This window comes from Bombina bombina, chromosome 4, assembly GCF_027579735.1.
Source record: "Bombina bombina isolate aBomBom1 chromosome 4, aBomBom1.pri, whole genome shotgun sequence".
In the NCBI taxonomy this organism is placed as follows: domain Eukaryota; kingdom Metazoa; phylum Chordata; class Amphibia; order Anura; family Bombinatoridae; genus Bombina; species Bombina bombina.
Genome location: NC_069502.1, coordinates 550,770,539 through 550,789,454, shown reverse-complemented (window position 1 = coordinate 550,789,454; position 18,916 = coordinate 550,770,539). Strand labels below are relative to the sequence as shown.

The window sequence follows — 18,916 nt, the reverse complement described above, 5'->3', positions numbered from 1 at the left end:
ATCCAAATCTCGTTTCTCTGAAGCTGACTGCTTGGAGATTGAACGCTTAGTTCTGTTTTAGCGTGGATTTTCTGAGTTGGTCTTTGAGACCATGATCCAGGCTTGCAAGCCTGTTACTTGAAAAATTTACCATAAGGTATGGCATAGATACCTTTTATTGGTGTGAATCTAAAGGCTACTCTTGGAATAGGGTCAGGATTCCTAGAATTTTGTCTTTTCTCCAGGAAGGTCTGGAGAAAGGGTTGTCAGTCAGTTCTCTGAAAGGTCACATTTCAATCTTATTGTCAGGCCCTGTTCAGAATCAGGCCTGTGCTTAAACCTGTTGCTCCTCCTTGGAGCCTTAATCTTGTTCTTAAAGTTTTGCAGCAGGCTCTGTTTGAACCAATGCATTCCATAGATATTGCGTTGCTATCTTATTGCTATCTCTTCTGCTCAGAGAGTTTCGCAACTCTCAGCTTTGCAGTGTGATTCGCCTTATCTTTCATGCAGATAAGGCGGTTCTTCGTACTAAATTGGGGTTTCTTCCTAAAGTGGTTTCGGATAGAAATATTAATTAGGAAATTGTTGTTCCTTCTTTCTGTCCCAATCCTTCTTCTCATAAAGAACGTCTGTTGCACAACTTGGATATTGTGCGTGCTCTAAAATTCTACCTACAGGCGACTAAGGATTTTCAGTGAAGTACAATGTGGGGAACAGTAACCAAAACAATTAGGCACAGGAGCAAGGAGTCAGGCACCCCTCCGTATCAGAAAATCTTGAAAAAAGGAACTCCAGCTTTGGCAGATTTTATAAAAAAAATACCTTTATTATACCTTGGTCCACACAAACACAACAAAATTTCAGACCTGTGCTAGGTCCTTTGTCATGTCTGCAAAAGTATACAGAGAGGCTACCTTTCTACCTGTACTCAGGTTTAGGTCAACACCCATTAATTAGGTCACATCGCCACCTATTGGATATTACTTATCACTTTACAAAGAAGTATTTTTTGTCTTAAGGTGACAATGCTAAATGGGTTATATAAACAATTTACAATATACAATAATACAAATACATATAGCCACAATATATACAATTTAAAAAATGGGAAGCAGCACTACAGATTATGATTCCACTGTAATATATACAGAATATTGGAAGCAGAAAAATTAGGAAATTACCAAAAGGTATGGTTAGATAAATGAACTATGTAGTGTTATATATAGCATTCTCATAATTAGTTTAATCCAGTTTATTTAGGATGTTATCAACATTTTCATGAAGGAAGACATTTATCTAAATAATGACCAGTCAAAGTCCTTGTTAAGGCCCCTTGGTTTTAAGGTTTTTAACTTATTTATCAAATAGATTTCTTTAACATTAAGAAGGTGCTCTCTGTCCCCTCCTCCTCCTAGGTTTATCCACTCTCTCAATAATTTGAAAGCGTAATTGGCTGATGTTATGGCCTGCTTCTAAGAAATGAGAGGAGGCAAGGGCATCTTTGTTGTTGCATCTTATGTTAGATTTGTGTTCAGTAATACGCTCCCTAGCTTCTCTACAGCAGACAATTAGAAAAGGACTGTAAAAAAACAGATGGTCTTGGAACTTCATGCAATAGCTCTTTCTGAGTACTTCAAAATGCGTGGTTTAAGAATGTCAACCTGCCCTACACTCTATGCTCAGAAAGAGATTTCTACTTTATAAAGAAAAAGTATCCAGTCAAAAAGATCATCTTAAAGAAACCATTCCATTGGATGAATGCAACAAAATAATTGCCGAGATTGACAAATCTGTGGCCACTTACCGTAAGGAACTGAAGGCAAGGAAGTGGAGGAAATTCACAAGAGTCAAACAGGATTACAGCATGACATTGTTTACCGGTGGAGCCTGACCAGTTTGCAAGGAAGGGGAGGAGCTGCACCCCGTGAACAAGCGCGACGCAGAGGCAGGAAACGCTTACAGGACACTTACTACAATCCGATTCATCCAGATCACTATTTTTTTCTGAGATTCTCTTTTCTAAACAAGTATTACCAATTTGTCGCTCTTCTGTTTGGCCTTGCAACGGCACCAAGAATATTCTTAATAGTTTTAGGTGCCCTTCTATCTGTAATCAGAGAGCAGGATATTGCAGTGTTTCCTTATTTGGACGATATCTTGGTACTAGCTCAATAGATTTCCAGATAGATTCATTGTCCATGACTCTATCCCTAACAGAAATGAGACTTTGAGATTGGTTTCAGCTTGCTGAGCTTCACAACTGATATAAATCCCAACTCTCCACTCTCTCTGACTTGGTGGTTAAACCATCACCTTATTGTTTAAGGGGCCTCATTTGTTTGTCCTACCTGGGCTGTGATCACAACAGATGCACGTCTCTGAGGTTTGGGAGCTGTTTGGGGGTCTCTGACATCACAAAGAGTTTGGAATCGTTGAGAGGCGAGGTTACCAATCTTTATCTTCAGAGCTCTTCAGGCTTGGCTTCTATTAAAGAGAGAATCAAATATTTGGTTTCAAACAGATAATGTCACAACAGTGGCATATATCAATCATCAAGGGGGGACTCGCAGTCCCCTAGCAATAAAAAAAAGTATCTCTAATATTTTCTTGGGTGGGATCCAATTCTTGTCTAATCACTGCAATTCCTGTACCAGGTGTAGACAATTTGGAAGTGGATTATCTCAGCCGTCAGATTCTACATCTGGGGAGTGGTCTCTCCATCCAGATGTGTTCTATCAAATTGTGGTGATGTGAAGTTCTCCAGACATAGATCTGATGGCCTCTCGTCTAAACAAGAAACATCCCAGATACCTCTCCAGGTCCAGGGATCCTCAGGCGGAATTGATGAATGCTCTAGCAGTTCCATGGTTTTACCAACTTTCTTACGTTTTTTCACCTCTGGGAGTGATCTCAAAAATTATAATGTAACAATCTTATGTGTTTCTGATAGCACCAGCATGGCCTCACAGGTTCAAGTATGCGGACCTTGTCCAAATGTCCAGTTGACAGCTTTGGTCACTTCCTATAAGACCAGACTTTCTGTCTCAAGGCCCAGTTTTCCATCAGGATCTCAAATCTCTAAATTTGAAGGCATGGAGATTGAACGCTTTTTCTTAGTCATAAAGGTTTCTCTGACTCAGTCATTAACACTATGATACAGGTTTGTAAGTCTGTTTCAAGGAAGATTTATCATAGGGTTTGGAAAACCTATATTTCATGGTGTTCCATTCATAATTATTCTTTGCATTCATTTTGAATTCCTAGGATTTTACAGTTTCTTCAGGATGGTTTGGATAAAGGTTTGTCTGCCAATACTTTGAAAGGACAAATCTCTGCTCTTTCTGTCTTATTTTATAGAAAGATTGCTAAGCTTCCTGATATTCACTGTTTTGTTCAGGCTTTGATTCTATCAATCCAGTTATTAAATCAATTTCTCCTCCTTGGTGTCTCAATTTGGTTATAAAGATTTTGCAGGCTCCTCCTTTTGAGCCTATGCATTCTTTGGATATTAAACTACTTTCTTGGAAAGTTTTATTTCTTTTGGCTATCTCTTCTGCTAGAAGAGTTTCTGAATTGTCTGCTCTCTCTTGCAAGTCTCCTTATCTGATTTTCCATCAAGATAAAGCTGTTTTGCAGACTTAGTTTAAATTTTTGCCTAACTACATCAAAAGGGAAATTATTGTTCCTTCCTTGTGTCCTAATCCTAAAAATTCTCTTGAATTGTCTTTACATTCTTTGGATGTGGTAAGAGCTTTGAAATATTATGTTGAGGCTACTAAAGATTTCAGGAAGACTTCTAGTCTATTTGTTATTTTTTCTGGTTCCAGAAAAGGCCAGAAAGTCTCTGCCATTTCCTTGGCATCTTGGTTGAAGCTTTTGATTCACAAAGCCTATTTGGAGGCGGGCAGTCTCCGCCTCACGTATTACAGCTCATTCTACTAGATCAGTCGCCACATCTTGGACTTTCAAGAATGAAGCTTCAGTTGATCAAATTTGCAAAGCAGCAACTTGGTCTTCTTTGCATACATTTACAAAATTTTACCATTTTGATGTGTTTGCTACTTCGGAAGCAGCCTTTGATAGAAAGGATCTTCAGACAGCTGTCTCAGTTTGATTCTAGTGCCTATGATTTGAGTTTTTTTTTACATTTTTAAGAAAACTTAATTATTTTTGGATTTAATTTCTCAGCGAAAATAGCTGTTTTTATTGTATCCCCTCCCTCACTAGTGACTCATGGACTTCCACATCTTGGGTATTATATCACATACATCACTAGTTCATGGACTCTTGCCACTTACATGAAAAAGAACATAATTTATGTAAGAACTTATCTGATAAATTAATTTCTTTCATAGTGGCAAGAGTCCATGAGACACACCCAATTTTTTATGATTTTGTTATATATAAAACACTTTATCTTGTTTCTCTTTTTTTATGCTTTTTACTCCTTTTACACCTCACTAACGTGGCTATACGTTAAACTGAGGGATGAGTGAGGTGGGAGGTGTATTTATAGGCATTTGAGGTTTGGGAAACTTTGCCTTCTCCTGGTAGGAATGTATATCCCATACTAGCTCATTGACTCTTGCCACTATGAAATAAATTAATTTATCAGGTAAGTTCTTACATACATTATGTTTCTTTTGGATAAGGTATTACAACCTTCAGTTGCTCAAATTACTTCATACATGAAAGGTACTGGCGATTATCTATACTTTAGATGTATGTAGCTTGTACACATCTATTAAGCATGCGAGTGGATTAACATCAGTACAAAATTTAATGAGATCAGAGTGAATTTATAATGAGGATCAAATTAGTTTCCTTATAGAACTACTTGAGATCATTTTATACCAGAATTATTTTCTTTTTAAATATACTTTCTTTCTGCAGAAACAAGGTACTGCTATGGGCTCCAATGTCGCCCCTACATACGCCAGCATTTTCATGAACAGCTGTGAGGAGCACTTTGTGTATACTCACAAGCTGTTCATGATGCTCTATGGCGCCTCCTGGTGGAGGTACATAGATGATATTTTTGGAGTGTGGCGGGGTGACATTGAGAGCATATTAGCCTTTGCTTGACGATCTCAATAATTCTGTCTTGAGGTTTAAATTTACTTTGACGGCTAGTGAGACATCAGTCAACTTTCTAGACACAGTAGACTATAAAGAGAATGGTTTCTTAAAAACAGACCTATATACCAAGCTGACAAGACAAAAAAAGCCTCTTGAGGTATGACAGCTATCACTCTCCAAATGTGTTTAAAGCATTACCCAAAAGTCAGTTTATATGGATAAAAAGAATAGTTTGTGATCCCCAACAGTGTAACAATATTAGAAGAAATGGCAACCAAATTCAGAAAAAGAGGTTATCCAAACTATCTGATAGATAAACAAAAACACAATGCTATTACTACACAAATAGAGGAAAGAAAAAAGGAAAATAAAAATTAGACTAATTTTTGTAAGTAAATATAACATGAGCAACAAAATTAACAGAATCCTTAAAAAAAACACTGGCACATTTTGAAGGATCTCAATTCATTGGTCAGTGCCTTTGATAATCCTCCTATGTCAGCATACAAGAGAAATAAGAACATAAAGGACTTTTTAGTTTGTGCTGATATGGGTAGTGAGTCAGTGTACAATAAACTATAGGCCCAGACAAGACAGGTTGCTATGCATGCTTTAATTACAGTAACTGCAACTCCATGGTAAAGGGGGAATTCTTTTATCATCCCACACAAGGTACAAAATGCAAAATAAAACAATTGTTAATATGTAGATCTAAGTACATAATATACCTTATCAAATGTGCATGTGGCCTAAATTACATTGGCAAGTCCTGTAGAGAAGCTAGGGAGCGTATAACTGAACACAAATCTAATGTAAGATGCAACAACAAAGATGCCCTTGTCACCTCTCATTTCTTAGAAGCAGGCCATAACATCAGCCAATTACGCTTTCAAATTATTGAGAGAGTGGATTTACCTAGGAGGGGAGGCGACAGAGAGCACCTTCTTAATGTTAAAGAAATCTATTGGATAAATAAGTTACAAACCTTAAAACCATGGGGCCTTAACAAGGACTTTGACTGGTCATTATTTACAAAAATGTCTTTCTTCATGTAAATGTTGATAACATCCTAAATTAAACTGGCTTAAACTAGTTATGAAAATACTCTATACTGTATAACACTACATAGTTCATTTATCTTACATACCTGTTGGTAATTTCCTAATTTTTCTATGTTTCTGCTTCCAATATTCTGTATATATTACTGTGGAATCATAATCTGTAGTGCCGCTTCCTATTTTTTAAATTGTATATATTGTGGCTATATGTATTTTTATTATTGTGTATTGTAAATTGTTTATATAACCCATTTAGCACTGTAACCTTAAAAAATACTTCTTTCTAAAGTGATATAAGTAATATCCAATAGGTGGCACTGTGACCTAATTAATGGGTGTTGACCTACACCTGAGCACAGGTATAAAGGTAGCCTCTCTGTATACTTTTGCAGACATGACTAAGGACCTAGCACAGGTCTGAAACGTTGTTGTTTTTGTGTGGACCAAGGTATATTAAAGGTCTTTCTTTTATGAAATCTGCCAAGGCTGTAGTTACTTTTTTCAAGACTAAAGATTTTCGCCAGTCTTCTGCCCTGTTAGTTTGTTTGTTTCTCAATAAAGTGTAAGGGTCAGAAGGCTAATTCTACTTCTCTTTCCCTCTGGTTGAGAAGTATAATTCGTTTTGCTTATGAGACTGCTGGACAGCAGCCTCCTGAGAGAATTACAGCTCATTCCACTAGGGCTGTCTCTTCTTCTTGGGCTTTCAAAAATGAAGCTTTTGTGGAATAGGTTTGCAAGACTGCAACTTGGTCCTCTCTGCTTACTTTTTCCAAATTTGATACTTTTGCCTCGGCTAAGGCCTCTTTTGGGAGAAATGTTCTTCAAGCGGTAGTGCCTTCTGTTTAGGTCTGCCTGTTCTTGTTCTCCCTCCCTGTTCATTCTGCTTGGGTATTGGTTCCCACTAGTAATTGAATGACGTTGTGGACTCTCCATATCTTAGGAAAGAAAACAAAATGTATGCTTACCTGATAAATTTCTTTCTTTCCGGATATGGAGAGTCCACGACCCCACCCTTTAATAAGACAGTTATTTTTTACTAAACCTCAGTCACCTCTACACCTTTGTGGTATTCTTTTTCCATTTCTCCTCAGTCTAATGACTGGGGATTATAGGTAGGGGAGTAATTGAATGACGTTGTGGACTTTCCATATCCGGAAAGAAAGAAATTTATCAGGTAAGCATAAATTTTGTTTTTTAGATTCCAGTACAAACTAGTATCTGACTTGGTGGCTGAATCATCAGTATTTTATTCAGAGGGCTTCTTGCTCGTCCTACCTGATCTGTAATTACCACAGATGCAAATCTTCAGGTTGAAGAGCTCTTTGGGGTCTCTGACAGCACAGGGTTTGGGATCCTTAGAGGTGAGGTTGCCCATCAATATTATAGAACTCTGTGCAATTTTCAGGGGCTTCAAGCTTAACCTTGGTTGATAAGGGAGTCTTATCTCCATTTCCAGACAGACAAGGTCACAGCAATAGCTTCTGACAACCATCAAGTGGGAGCTCACAGTTCTCTATCCATGCTGGAGGTGTCTTGGATTCTCTCTTGGGCAAAAGCCAAGTCACAGAAGATTACTAGTCTTCCGGATGTTCCTTGTTCTGTTCAGACCTTGGTCCGAATTAAACCTGTTACCAAACCTATTTCTCATTTTAGGAGTCTTAACCTAGTGCTAAAGGGTTTTGTAGGCTCTTCCTTTTGAGCCTATACATATATTGGACATTAGACTACTTTCTTAGAAAGTGTTATTTCTCTTAGCCTTCTCTTCTGCTAGAAGCGTTTCTGTATTGTCTGCTCTCTCTTGTTAGTCTTTTTATCTGATTTCATCAGGATAAAGCTAATTTGCGGACTACATTTAAATGTATGCCTAAAGTTGTTTCCTCAATTTTGATAGGGAGATTGTTTTTCTCTTTTTGTGTCCTGATCCTAAGAATGCTTCTGAAAAGATCTTGGATGTTGTTAGAGCATTTATATATAATGTGAAAGCTACTAAGGATTTCAAACAAACTCATAGTCTGTAGTTTCTTTTTTTCTGGTCCTAGGAAGGGTCAGAAGGCCTCTATTTATTTAGTCTCTTGTTTAAAACTTTTGATTCACAGGAGGAGCAGGTCAACCGCCACCACAATGGATTACGGCTCATTCTACTAGATCAGTTGCAACTTCTTGGGCTTACAAGAATCAGACTTCAGTTAATCAAATTTGCTAGGCAGCTACTCAGTCTTTTTTGCATACCTTTACTCAATTTTGCTTCGCTGAAGCAACCTATGTTAGAAAGGACCTTTAGGCATTTGTCTCAGTTTAATGATTATGTTTGTTTTTTTGTTTTTGTTTATTATAAGAGATTTTTTTGGGTAGTGGATTTACTTTCTCAGCGAAAAAAGTTTGCTTTTTTCAATCCCTCCCTTTATGGTTACTCATGGACTTCCACAGCTTGGATATTAGTTCCCATATGTAACAGATCGTGGACTCTCGCCACCTATATGAGAGAAAACATAATTTATGCTTACTTGATAAATGTGTTTCTTTCATGGTGGCAAGAGCCCACGAGCCCCCACCCTTTTCTTGGGGTTGATTTTTTTTGAGCACATCCTTTTTTTTTCCTTTACTTTTTAACCTCACAGCTTGGCTATACATGAGACTAAGGTATGTGTGAGGCGAGGGGTTTTATATGTCTCTTTAGGTTTGGGAAACTTTACCTCCTTCTAGTGATAGGAATGTAATCACATATGTAATGGATCGTGGACTCTCACCACCATGAAAGAAATTATCAGGTAAGCATAAATTATGTTTTTTTTATCTTTCCTCTAAATGTTGAATGACAATGATTCTCTGTCCATAGTATATATCTATTCTAAAACTGTGCTTAAATCTAACATTACTTTCATATACTTTCAGTGGTGGTGAACATCAACTGACCTATCAGAAAACATGCTTAACTTCGATGTCATAGATAATCATTCATCTGTCATTGATAATGGATTACTTTCAACTTGTTGGTAGTTAAATTGGGTTTTACTATCTTGCTTTAAATCATAACACTGTACATTGTACCCATTGTTCTTACTAGATTCAATATGAGAGTCGAATCAATGAACTTGAGGGAATGCTTGTTCAAAAACTTCTGAATGAACCCCCAAGACAAATTGACAACACAACTAAAGTAAAAGCTCTTGAGCAAGAGCTTTCTATTTGCAAAGAAGCTTATCAAACCACTATAATGAATCTTCAAAAAGATATTGACACTCTTAAAGAAAAGAATAGGTTTTTAGAGAATGAAAGGATGAAGCTGGACAATTTTACTTCAATTAATACACAGGTAGATGAGACTTCTGCTAAAGCCAAATTAGCAAAACTCAACCAAGACTTCATTTCCAAATGTAAAGAAGTACAAGAACTTACAAAAACAGTGGAGAGACTTCAAAGGGAAAGAATGATGATGCTGTCTGACAAAAATCTTGCCGTTAAAGTTGATCCAATAAGTAAAAATTCTAATAAAATGAAAAAAGATCATGTGCCCCCTGAAAAAAGAAGCACTGAAGTTTTTCCTGGGACTTTTGATGAGAAGATTTATCAGCCAGGGACATTTGCTGACTTCCATATTTCTGATATTCAGCAAGAAAATGAACGTCTAAAAGAGGAAGTGCAGAGGCTGTCTCTAGAATTCAGTGAACAAAGGACTAAATTTCAGGCATCGTTATCTAGAACTGAACTTACCATACAGAGGTAATTAAATATATATTGTTAAAGGGACATGCACATGACATTTGAATAATAATTCATCAGTTTAAAGGGACATGATACCCAGATGTTGAAGCACTTGAAACGTATGCAGCATTGCTGTAAAAAGCTGACTAGAAAATATTACTTGAACATCTCTATGTAAAAAAGGAATATATTTACCTCAAAGTTTTACCCCCAATTGTAAAGAGACTTTAAGCAGCCAGTCAGAATGCTTGTCTCAGGACTTTCTAAGGAGTGTACATGTCATCTGCAGGCATAGTCATGTTAATTTCCTATTCAGTTTAAATACGTTCTGTGAAATCTCATGATCACAGCAAAGGCAAAGCATTATCTTAGCACTGCCTAATTCTGATTGACTATTGTTCTTTTGGGGGGTTTCCAACTTGCAACTGGACAGCAGCTGAAGTATAACTGTTTACACAGCACCTACTCTGGTGAGCTGAAGAAATTTTGAGGTAAAATATCTTCCTTTTCTTCTGTTATGTGTGATCAGTCCACGGGTCATCATTACTTCTGGGATATAACTCCTCCCCAACAGGAAATGCAAGAGGATTCACCCAGCAGAGCTGCATATAGCTCCTCCCCTCTACGTCAGTCCCAGTCATTCTCTTGCACCCAACGACTAGATAGGATGTGTGAGAGGACTATGGTGATTATACTTAGTTTTTATGACTTCAATCAAAAGTTTGTTATTTTACAATAGCACCGGAGCGTGTTATTACTTCTCTGGCAGAGTTTGAGGAAGAATCTACCAGAGTTTTTTACTATGATTTTAACCGGAGTAGTTAAGATCATATTGCTGTTCTCGGCCATCTGAGGGAGGTAAAAGCTTCAGATCAGGGGACAGCGGGCAGATGAATCTGCATTGAGGTATGTAGCAGTTTTTATTTTCTGAATGGAATTGATGAGAAAATCCTGCCATACCGTTATAATGACATGTATGTATACACTTCAGTATTCTGGGGATGGTATTTCACCGGAACTACTCTGTTAAAAGTCACTAATCCTTTTAATAAGTATTTATCATGTTAAACGTTTTTGCTGGAATGTAGAATCGTTTACATTTCTGAGGTACTGAGTGAATAAATATTTGGGCATTATTTTCCACTTGGCAGTTGTTTGGTTTTAATTGTGACAGTTTCGTTTCTCTTCACTGCTGTGTGTGAGGGGGAGGGGCCGTTTTTGGCGCTCTTTGCTACGCATCAAAAAATTCCAGTCAGTTACTCTTATATTTCCTGCATGATCCGGTTCATCTCTGACAGATCTCAGGGGTCTTCAAACTTCTTTGGAGGGAGGTAGATTCTCTCAGCAGAGCTGTGAGAATTTTATATTGACTGTGAATAAAAACGTTGCTCTGTAATTTTTATGTCAAATTTAATTATTGTTATTTTTCTAATGGGAACAAACCTTTGCTAAGAGTTGTGTTGTTTTAAAGTTTGATGCTATAACTGTTTTTCAGTTCATTATTTCAACTGTCATTTAATCGTTTTGTACCTCTTTGAGGCACAGTACGTTTTTGCTAAAAAAGATTATAACCAAGTTGCAAGTTTATTGCTAGTGTGTTAAACATGTCTGACTCAGAGGAAGATATCTGTGTCATTTGTTCCAATGCCAAGGTGGAGCCCAATAGAAATTTATGTACTAACTGTATTGATGCTACTTTAAATAAAAGTCAATCTGTACAATTTGAACAAGTTTCACCAAACAGCGAGGGGAGAGTTATGCCGACTAACTCGCCTCACGCGGCAGTACCTGCATCTCCCGCCCGGGAGGTGCGTGATATTATGGCGCCTAGTACATCTGGGCGGCCATTACAGATAACATTACAAGATATGGCTACTGTTATGACTGAAGTTTTGTCTAAATTACCAGAACTAAGAGGCAAGCGTGATCACTCTGGGGTGAGAACAGAGTGCGCTGACAATACTAGGGCCATGTCTGATACTGCGTCACAGCTTGCAGAGCATGAGGACGGAGAGCTTCATTCTGTAGGTGACGGTTCTGATCCAAACAGATTGGATTCAGATATTTCAAATTTTAAATTTAAATTGGAGAACCTCCGTGTATTACTAGGGGAGGTCTTAGCAGCTCTCAATGATTGTAACACCGTTGCAATACCAGAGAAGCTGTGTAGGTTGGATAAATACTTTGCGGTACCGGCGAGTACTGACGTTTTTCCTATACCTAAGAGACTAACTGAAATTGTTACTAAGGAGTGGGATAGACCCGGTGTGCCGTTCTCACCCCCTCCAATATTTAGAAAGATGTTTCCAATAGACACCACCACTCGGGACTTATGGCAAACGGTCCCTAAGGTGGAGGGAGCAGTTTCTACTTTAGCTAAGCGTACCACTATCCCGGTGGAGGATAGCTGTGCTTTTTCAGATCCAATGGATAAAAAATTAGAGGGTTACCTTAAGAAAATGTTTGTTCAACAAGGTTTTATATTGCAACCCCTTGCATGTATCGCGCCGATTACGGCTGCGGCAGCATTTTGGATTGAGTCTCTGGAAGAGAACCTTAGTTCATCTACGCTAGACGACATTACGGACAGGCTTAGAGTCCTTAAACTAGCTAATTCATTCATTTCGGAGGCCGTAGTACATTTAACCAAACTTACGGCTAAGAACTCAGGATTCGCCATACAGGCACGTAGGGCGCTGTGGCTAAAATCCTGGTCAGCTGATGTTACTTCTAAGTCCAAATTACTTAATATACCTTTCAAGGGGCAGTCTTTATTTGGGCCCGGTTTGAAAGAAATTATCGCTGACATTACAGGAGGTAAGGGCCACGCCCTACCTCAAGACAAAGCCAAAGCTAAGGCTAGACAGTCTAATTTTCGTCCCTTTCGGAATTTCAAAACAGGAGCAGCATCAACCTCCACTGCACCAAAACAGGAGGGAGCTGTTGCTCGTTACAGGCAAGGCTGGAAGCCTAACCAGTCCTGGAACAAGAGCAAGCAGGCCAGGAAACCTGCTGCTGCCCCAAAGACAGCATGAACCGAGAGCCCCCGATCCGGGACCGGATCTAGTGGGGGGCAGACTTTCTCTCTTCGCCCAGGCCTGGGCAAGAGATGTTCAGGATCCCTGGGCGCTAGAGATCATATCTCAGGGATACCTTCTAGACTTCAAATTATCTCCCCCAAGAGGGAGATTTCATCTGTCAAGGTTGTCAACAAACCAGATAAAGAAAGAAGCGTTTCTACGCTGTGTACAAGATCTGTTAATAATGGGAGTGATCCATCCGGTTCCGCGGTCGGAACAAGGACAAGGGTTCTACTCAAACCTGTTTGTGGTTCCCAAAAAAGAGGGAACTTTCAGGCCAATCTTAGATTTAAAGATTCTAAACAAATTCCTAAGAGTTCCATCGTTCAAAATGGAAACTATTCGGACAATCTTACCCATGATCCAAAGGGGTCAGTACATGACCACAGTGGATTTAAAAGATGCTTACCTTCACATACCGATTCACAAAGATCATCACCGGTATCTAAGGTTTGCCTTCTTAGACAGGCACTACCAGTTTGTAGCTCTTCCATTCGGATTGGCTACGGCTCCAAGAATCTTCACAAAGGTTCTGGGTGCCCTTCTGGCGGTACTAAGACCGCGAGGGATTTCGGTAGCTCCGTACCTAGACGACATTCTAATACAAGCTTCAAGCTTTCAAACTGCCAAGTCTCATACAGAGTTAGTTCTGGCATTTCTAAGGTCGCATGGATGGAAAGTGAACGAAAAGAAGAGTTCTCTTTTTCCTCTCACAAGAGTTCCATTCTTGGGGACTCTTATAGATTCTGTAGAAATGAAGATTTACCTGACAGAAGACAGGTTAACAAAGCTTCAAAATGCATGCCGTGTCCTTCATTCCATTCAACACCCGTCAGTAGCTCAATGCATGGAGGTGATCGGCTTAATGGTAGCGGCAATGGACATAGTACCTTTTGCACGCCTACACCTCAGACCGCTGCAATTGTGCATGCTAAGTCAGTGGAATGGGGATTACTCAGATTTGTCCCCTACTCTGAATCTGAATCAAGAGACCAGAAATTCTCTTCTATGGTGGCTTTATCGGCCACACCTGTCCAGGGGGATGCCATTCAGCAGGCCAGACTGGACAATTGTAACAACAGACGCCAGCCTACTAGGTTGGGGCGCTGTCTGGAATTCTCTGAAGGCTCAGGGACTATGGAATCAGGAGGAGAGTCTCCTTCCAATAAACATCCTGGAATTGAGAGCAGTTCTCAATGCCCTTCTGGCTTGGCCCCAATTAACAACTCGGGGGTTCATCAGGTTTCAGTCGGACAACATCACGACTGTAGCTTACATCAACCATCAGGGAGGGACAAGAAGCTCCCTAGCAATGATGGAAGTATCAAAGATAATTCGCTGGGCAGAGTCTCACTCTTGCCACCTGTCAGCAATCCACATCCCGGGAGTGGAGAACTGGGAGGCGGATTTCTTGAGTCGCCAGACTTTTCATCCGGGGGAGTGGGAACTTCATCCGGAGGTCTTTGCCCAATTACTTCGACGTTGGGGCAAACCAGAGATAGATCTCATGGCGTCTCGCCAGAACGCCAAACTTCCTCTCTACGGGTCCAGATCCAGGGATCCGGGAGCGGTTCTGATAGATGCTTTGACAGCACCTTGGAACTTCGGGATGGCTTATGTGTTTCCACCCTTCCCGCTGCTTCCTCGATTGATTGCCAAAATCAAACAGGAGAGAGCATCAGTGATTCTAATAGCGCCTGCATGGCCACGCAGGACTTGGTATGCAGATCTAGTGGACATGTCATCCTGTCCGCCTTGGTCTCTACCTCTAAGACAGGACCTTCTGATACAGGGTCCATTCAAACATCAAAATCTAACTTCTCTGAAGCTGACTGCTTGGAAATTGAACGCTTGATTTTATCAAAACGTGGTTTTTCTGAGCCGGTTATTGATACCCTGATACAGGCTAGGAAGCCTGTTACCAGAAAGATTTACCATAAAATATGGCGTAAATACCTTTACTGGTGCGAATCCAAACGTTACTCCTGGAGTAAGGTTAGGATCCCTAGGATATTGTCCTTTCTACAAGAAGGTTTAGAAAAGGGTTTATCAGCTAGTTCATTAAAGGGACAGATTTCAGCTCTGTCCATCTTGTTACACAGGCGTCTGTCAGAAAATCCAGACGTCCAGGCTTTTTGTCAGGCTTTAGCTAGGATCAAGCCTGTGTTTAAAGCTGTTGCTCCGCCATGGAGTTTAAACTTAGTTCTTAACGTTTTACAGGGTGTTCCGTTTGAACCCCTTCATTCCATTGATATAAAATTGTTATCTTGGAAAGTTCTGTTTTTAATGGCTATTTCCTCGGCTCGAAGAGTCTCTGAGTTATCAGCCTTACATTGTGATTCTCCTTATCTGATTTTTCACTCAGACAAGGTAGTTCTGCGTACTAAACCTGGGTTCTTACCTAAGGTAGTCACTAACAGGAATATCAATCAAGAGATTGTTGTTCCATCCTTGTGTCCAAATCCTTCTTCAAAGAAGGAACGTCTTCTACACAATCTGGATGTAGTTCGTGCCCTCAAGTTCTACTTGCAGGCAACTAAAGATTTTCGCCAAACTTCTTCCCTGTTTGTCGTTTATTCTGGACAGAGGAGAGGTCAAAAAGCTTCTGCTACCTCTCTCTCTTTTTGGCTTCGTAGCATAATACGTTTAGCCTATGAGACTGCTGGACAGCAGCCTCCTGAAAGAATTACAGCTCACTCCACTAGAGCTGTGGCTTCCACTTGGGCCTTTAAGAATGAGGCCTCTGTTGAACAGATTTGCAAGGCTGCAACTTGGTCTTCGCTTCATACTTTTTCCAAATTTTACAAATTTGACACTTTTGCTTCTTCGGAGGCTATTTTTGGGAGAAAGGTTCTTCAGGCAGTGGTTCCTTCTGTATAATGAGCCTGCCTATCCCTCCCGTCATCCGTGTACTTTTGCTTTGAAATTGGTATCCCAGAAGTAATGATGACCCGTGGACTGATCACACATAACAGAAGAAAACATAATTTATGCTTACCTGATAAATTCCTTTCTTCTGTTGTGTGATCAGTCCACGGCCCGCCCTGTTTTAAGGCAGGTAAATATCTTTTAAATTATACTCCAGTCACCACTTCACCCTTGGTTACTCCTTTCTCGTTGATTCTTGGTCGAATGACTGGGACTGACGTAGAGGGGAGGAGCTATATGCAGCTCTGCTGGGTGAATCCTCTTGCATTTCCTGTTGGGGAGGAGTTATATCCCAGAAGTAATGATGACCCGTGGACTGATCACACAACAGAAGAAAGGAATTTATCAGGTAAGCATAAATTATGTTTTTTACAAAGAGATGCTCAGGAGATATTTACTTGTCAGCTTTTTACAGTTATGCTGCATCACTCTCCAGTGATTTAGCATATGAGTATTATGTCCCTTTTTAGTACTGTGTAGGGATCTTAATGCAATGATTTAGAAATGTGTTTGCAATTTAAGTATACAACTAATAATAATTTTGAAAGTTTAATCACTTTGTAGATCATTGACGCCCCCCCATATAAGAACAAAATTAAGTTATTGGCAAATCTTTAGAGACATGACTGCACCTGGCAATTTGTTTCCTAGGGAAATATTGAGCCACATTCTAACTACTGTGGTCATTAGTCATTACTAAAGCCTATGTACCTGGATACTCCAGATTGTTAAAACACATTGCTAAGGATGTATATGTCTAGTTGTTGCGTAGGGAAGTGGGAAGGATGGGTTGAGATTAGTGTTGTGGGCCAGGTGTTTTTGTTTGGATAGAGATGTTAATCTGAGGATTAAAGATGTCTTTTATGGATCTATGTTTTTCTAGAGATCTAGCATCTCATGAATTTCTATGGACCCTTTTTTAAGGTAGCAATACCTTTCCATTTGGAGAAGGTCAGAAACCTGATTTCTCCATGCGTTGTTGAACGGTGCTTGGGAACTCCTCCATTTCTGTTGAATTAGTAGTTATGCGCTATTGAACATTATGTATAGAAGGAAGTGTTTAGGTTTGTCTTTTTTTTTGGTAGTGAATTAAATATCAATATGTCTGGGGAGAGGGGTACTATGATTCATAGAACTTTAGTGATAGTTATTTATTCCTAGAATTTCCTTAGTTTCGGGCATTGCAACCAAATGTGAAGAATTGTGCCAGGTTCTCCACAACCCCTCCAGCATTTTCCACTTGTGCATTTATATATTTGTTTCATTCTAGTAGGGGTAAGATACCATCTAGAGATGATTTTAAAATTAATCTCTTGGAACACCATAAACATTATACAAGCAGTTTTTACCACATTTGGGCATTTTTTTTAAAAAGCTTTGTTTTTTTAAGGTAACCATCTCTTTACATTTAGCATGATTGGCTTAGCACTTTAGAAGTTGCATCTGAGGTGTGCATAGTATTTTTTACTTCACCTGCGCTAACACACCTTTTCTTTAACAATAGAAACCTTCTTTTGGTAGGTCTTACCCTGAAACCTATCCGATAACCCTCGGGTAAGGTGTCTTTAAAGCTAAGAATGTGGCATTAGCTGTTATATGGTTTTTAAGCACAGACTTCTTTCTCTCCCCTTCCAGGGTAAATCACTGTTTTGGCCTGGACTTGATACTATTGTTGCCCCACTCATTGGCGGTAACAGACATTGTCTGCCCCTGGATAAGAAATCTAAGGGCAAGCTTTGATCTGAAGGGTGTTTTTCAGCAACCTACGGCTCAGAAAGATTCCTCCTCTGTCCAGAGTTTTGGCTACTCCAAATCCTCCTGGAAGTCTAACTCTTAATAGTGAAAAAACAAACAGTCCAGGAAGTCTACCCCAGCTCCCAAGACCGCATGAAGGTGTGATCCCCATATCAGACCAGTCTCTTGCGGGGGTAGATTTCGGGGCATATTTATCAAGCTCCGTATGGAGCTTGAGGCCCCTTGTTTCTGAAGAGCCTTCAGAAGTTATGAAGCAGCGGCGGACAGAAATCAACCCGATCGAATACGATCGGGTTGATTGACACCCCCTGCTAGCGTCAGATTGGCCGCAAATCTGCAGGGGGCGGCATTACACAAGCAGTTCACAAGAACTGCTGGTGCTTACGCTGACGGCATTTATCGATGTGCAGCGGACATGATACGCTACTTCGTATATTGTCCGCTCGTACATTGATAAATATACCCCTAAGTCTCTTTCGGTAGACCTGAGACTGATCTGTTCAAAATAATTTCCCAGGGTTATCGAATAAGCTTTCGTTCAAGTCCTCAGGGAAACTTCTTTCAGTTTTGAGTACCTCAAGATCCTTTAACCCCTTAAGGACCAGCGACGTACCATGTATGTCGCTGGCCTTTTTTTGGGACTTGTTTGTTTTATAGTGCGGTCTTGCCACCAGCGTTGAGACTGCTCTATTCCACAAAGCCTGCTGGAGGGAGGGCATTAATAGCGTGTTCTTGCTAGATTTGTGCTATTATGCCCTGAAAAAACCCTTAACGACCAGTGACATACAGGGTACATTGTGGTCATTAAGGGGTTAAAGGCCCAAACTTTCTTGGCTTGTGTGAGAAATCTAGAATTAATGGAAGTAATTACATTTGCCACAATCTTTACAGGTACAAGCAAGCATGGTCAGAATGTTTCACCAAAACTACAACTCCTCATGCAGGAATTAAAAAAAGACACAATTTTAAATGTCTCATCTCGTGGTTGTGTCTGGCTTTGTTTTTTGTTTATTTTTTCTAAGCTCTTTTCAAGTTTTCTTTCCATCTTAATGGGAGGAGAGTCCACTGCTTCATTCATTACTTGTGGGAATTAAGAACCTGGCCACCAGGAGAAGGCAAATACACCCCAGCCAAAGGCTTAAATACCTCACCTTCTCCCCTCATCCCCACTCATTCTTTGCATTTCGTCACAGGAGGTTGGCAGAGAAGTATCAGAAGATTTGGAGTAATCTCTTATGGAGGGTAGTACTCTTCACAATGGGACTGGAGTTTTAAGTAGTCCTGTCAGCCTCTCAGTGAGAGCATGGGTGAATGTTAGAGTCCGGAGATGCAGGG

At 39.8% G+C, this 18,916-nt stretch overlaps 1 protein-coding gene across 1 annotated transcript in view; it reads left to right on the top strand.

Moving 5' to 3' along the window:
• The window catches only part of CEP162 (centrosomal protein 162), a 450,005-nt gene that overhangs the window by 385,063 nt on the left and 46,026 nt on the right, over positions 1 to 18,916 (top strand). Inside the window, exon 23 of the mRNA XM_053710490.1 lies at positions 9,181 to 9,836. Coding sequence (XP_053566465.1) covers positions 9,181 to 9,836 — 656 coding nt within the window. The remainder of the gene's footprint in view (positions 1 to 9,180; positions 9,837 to 18,916) is intronic.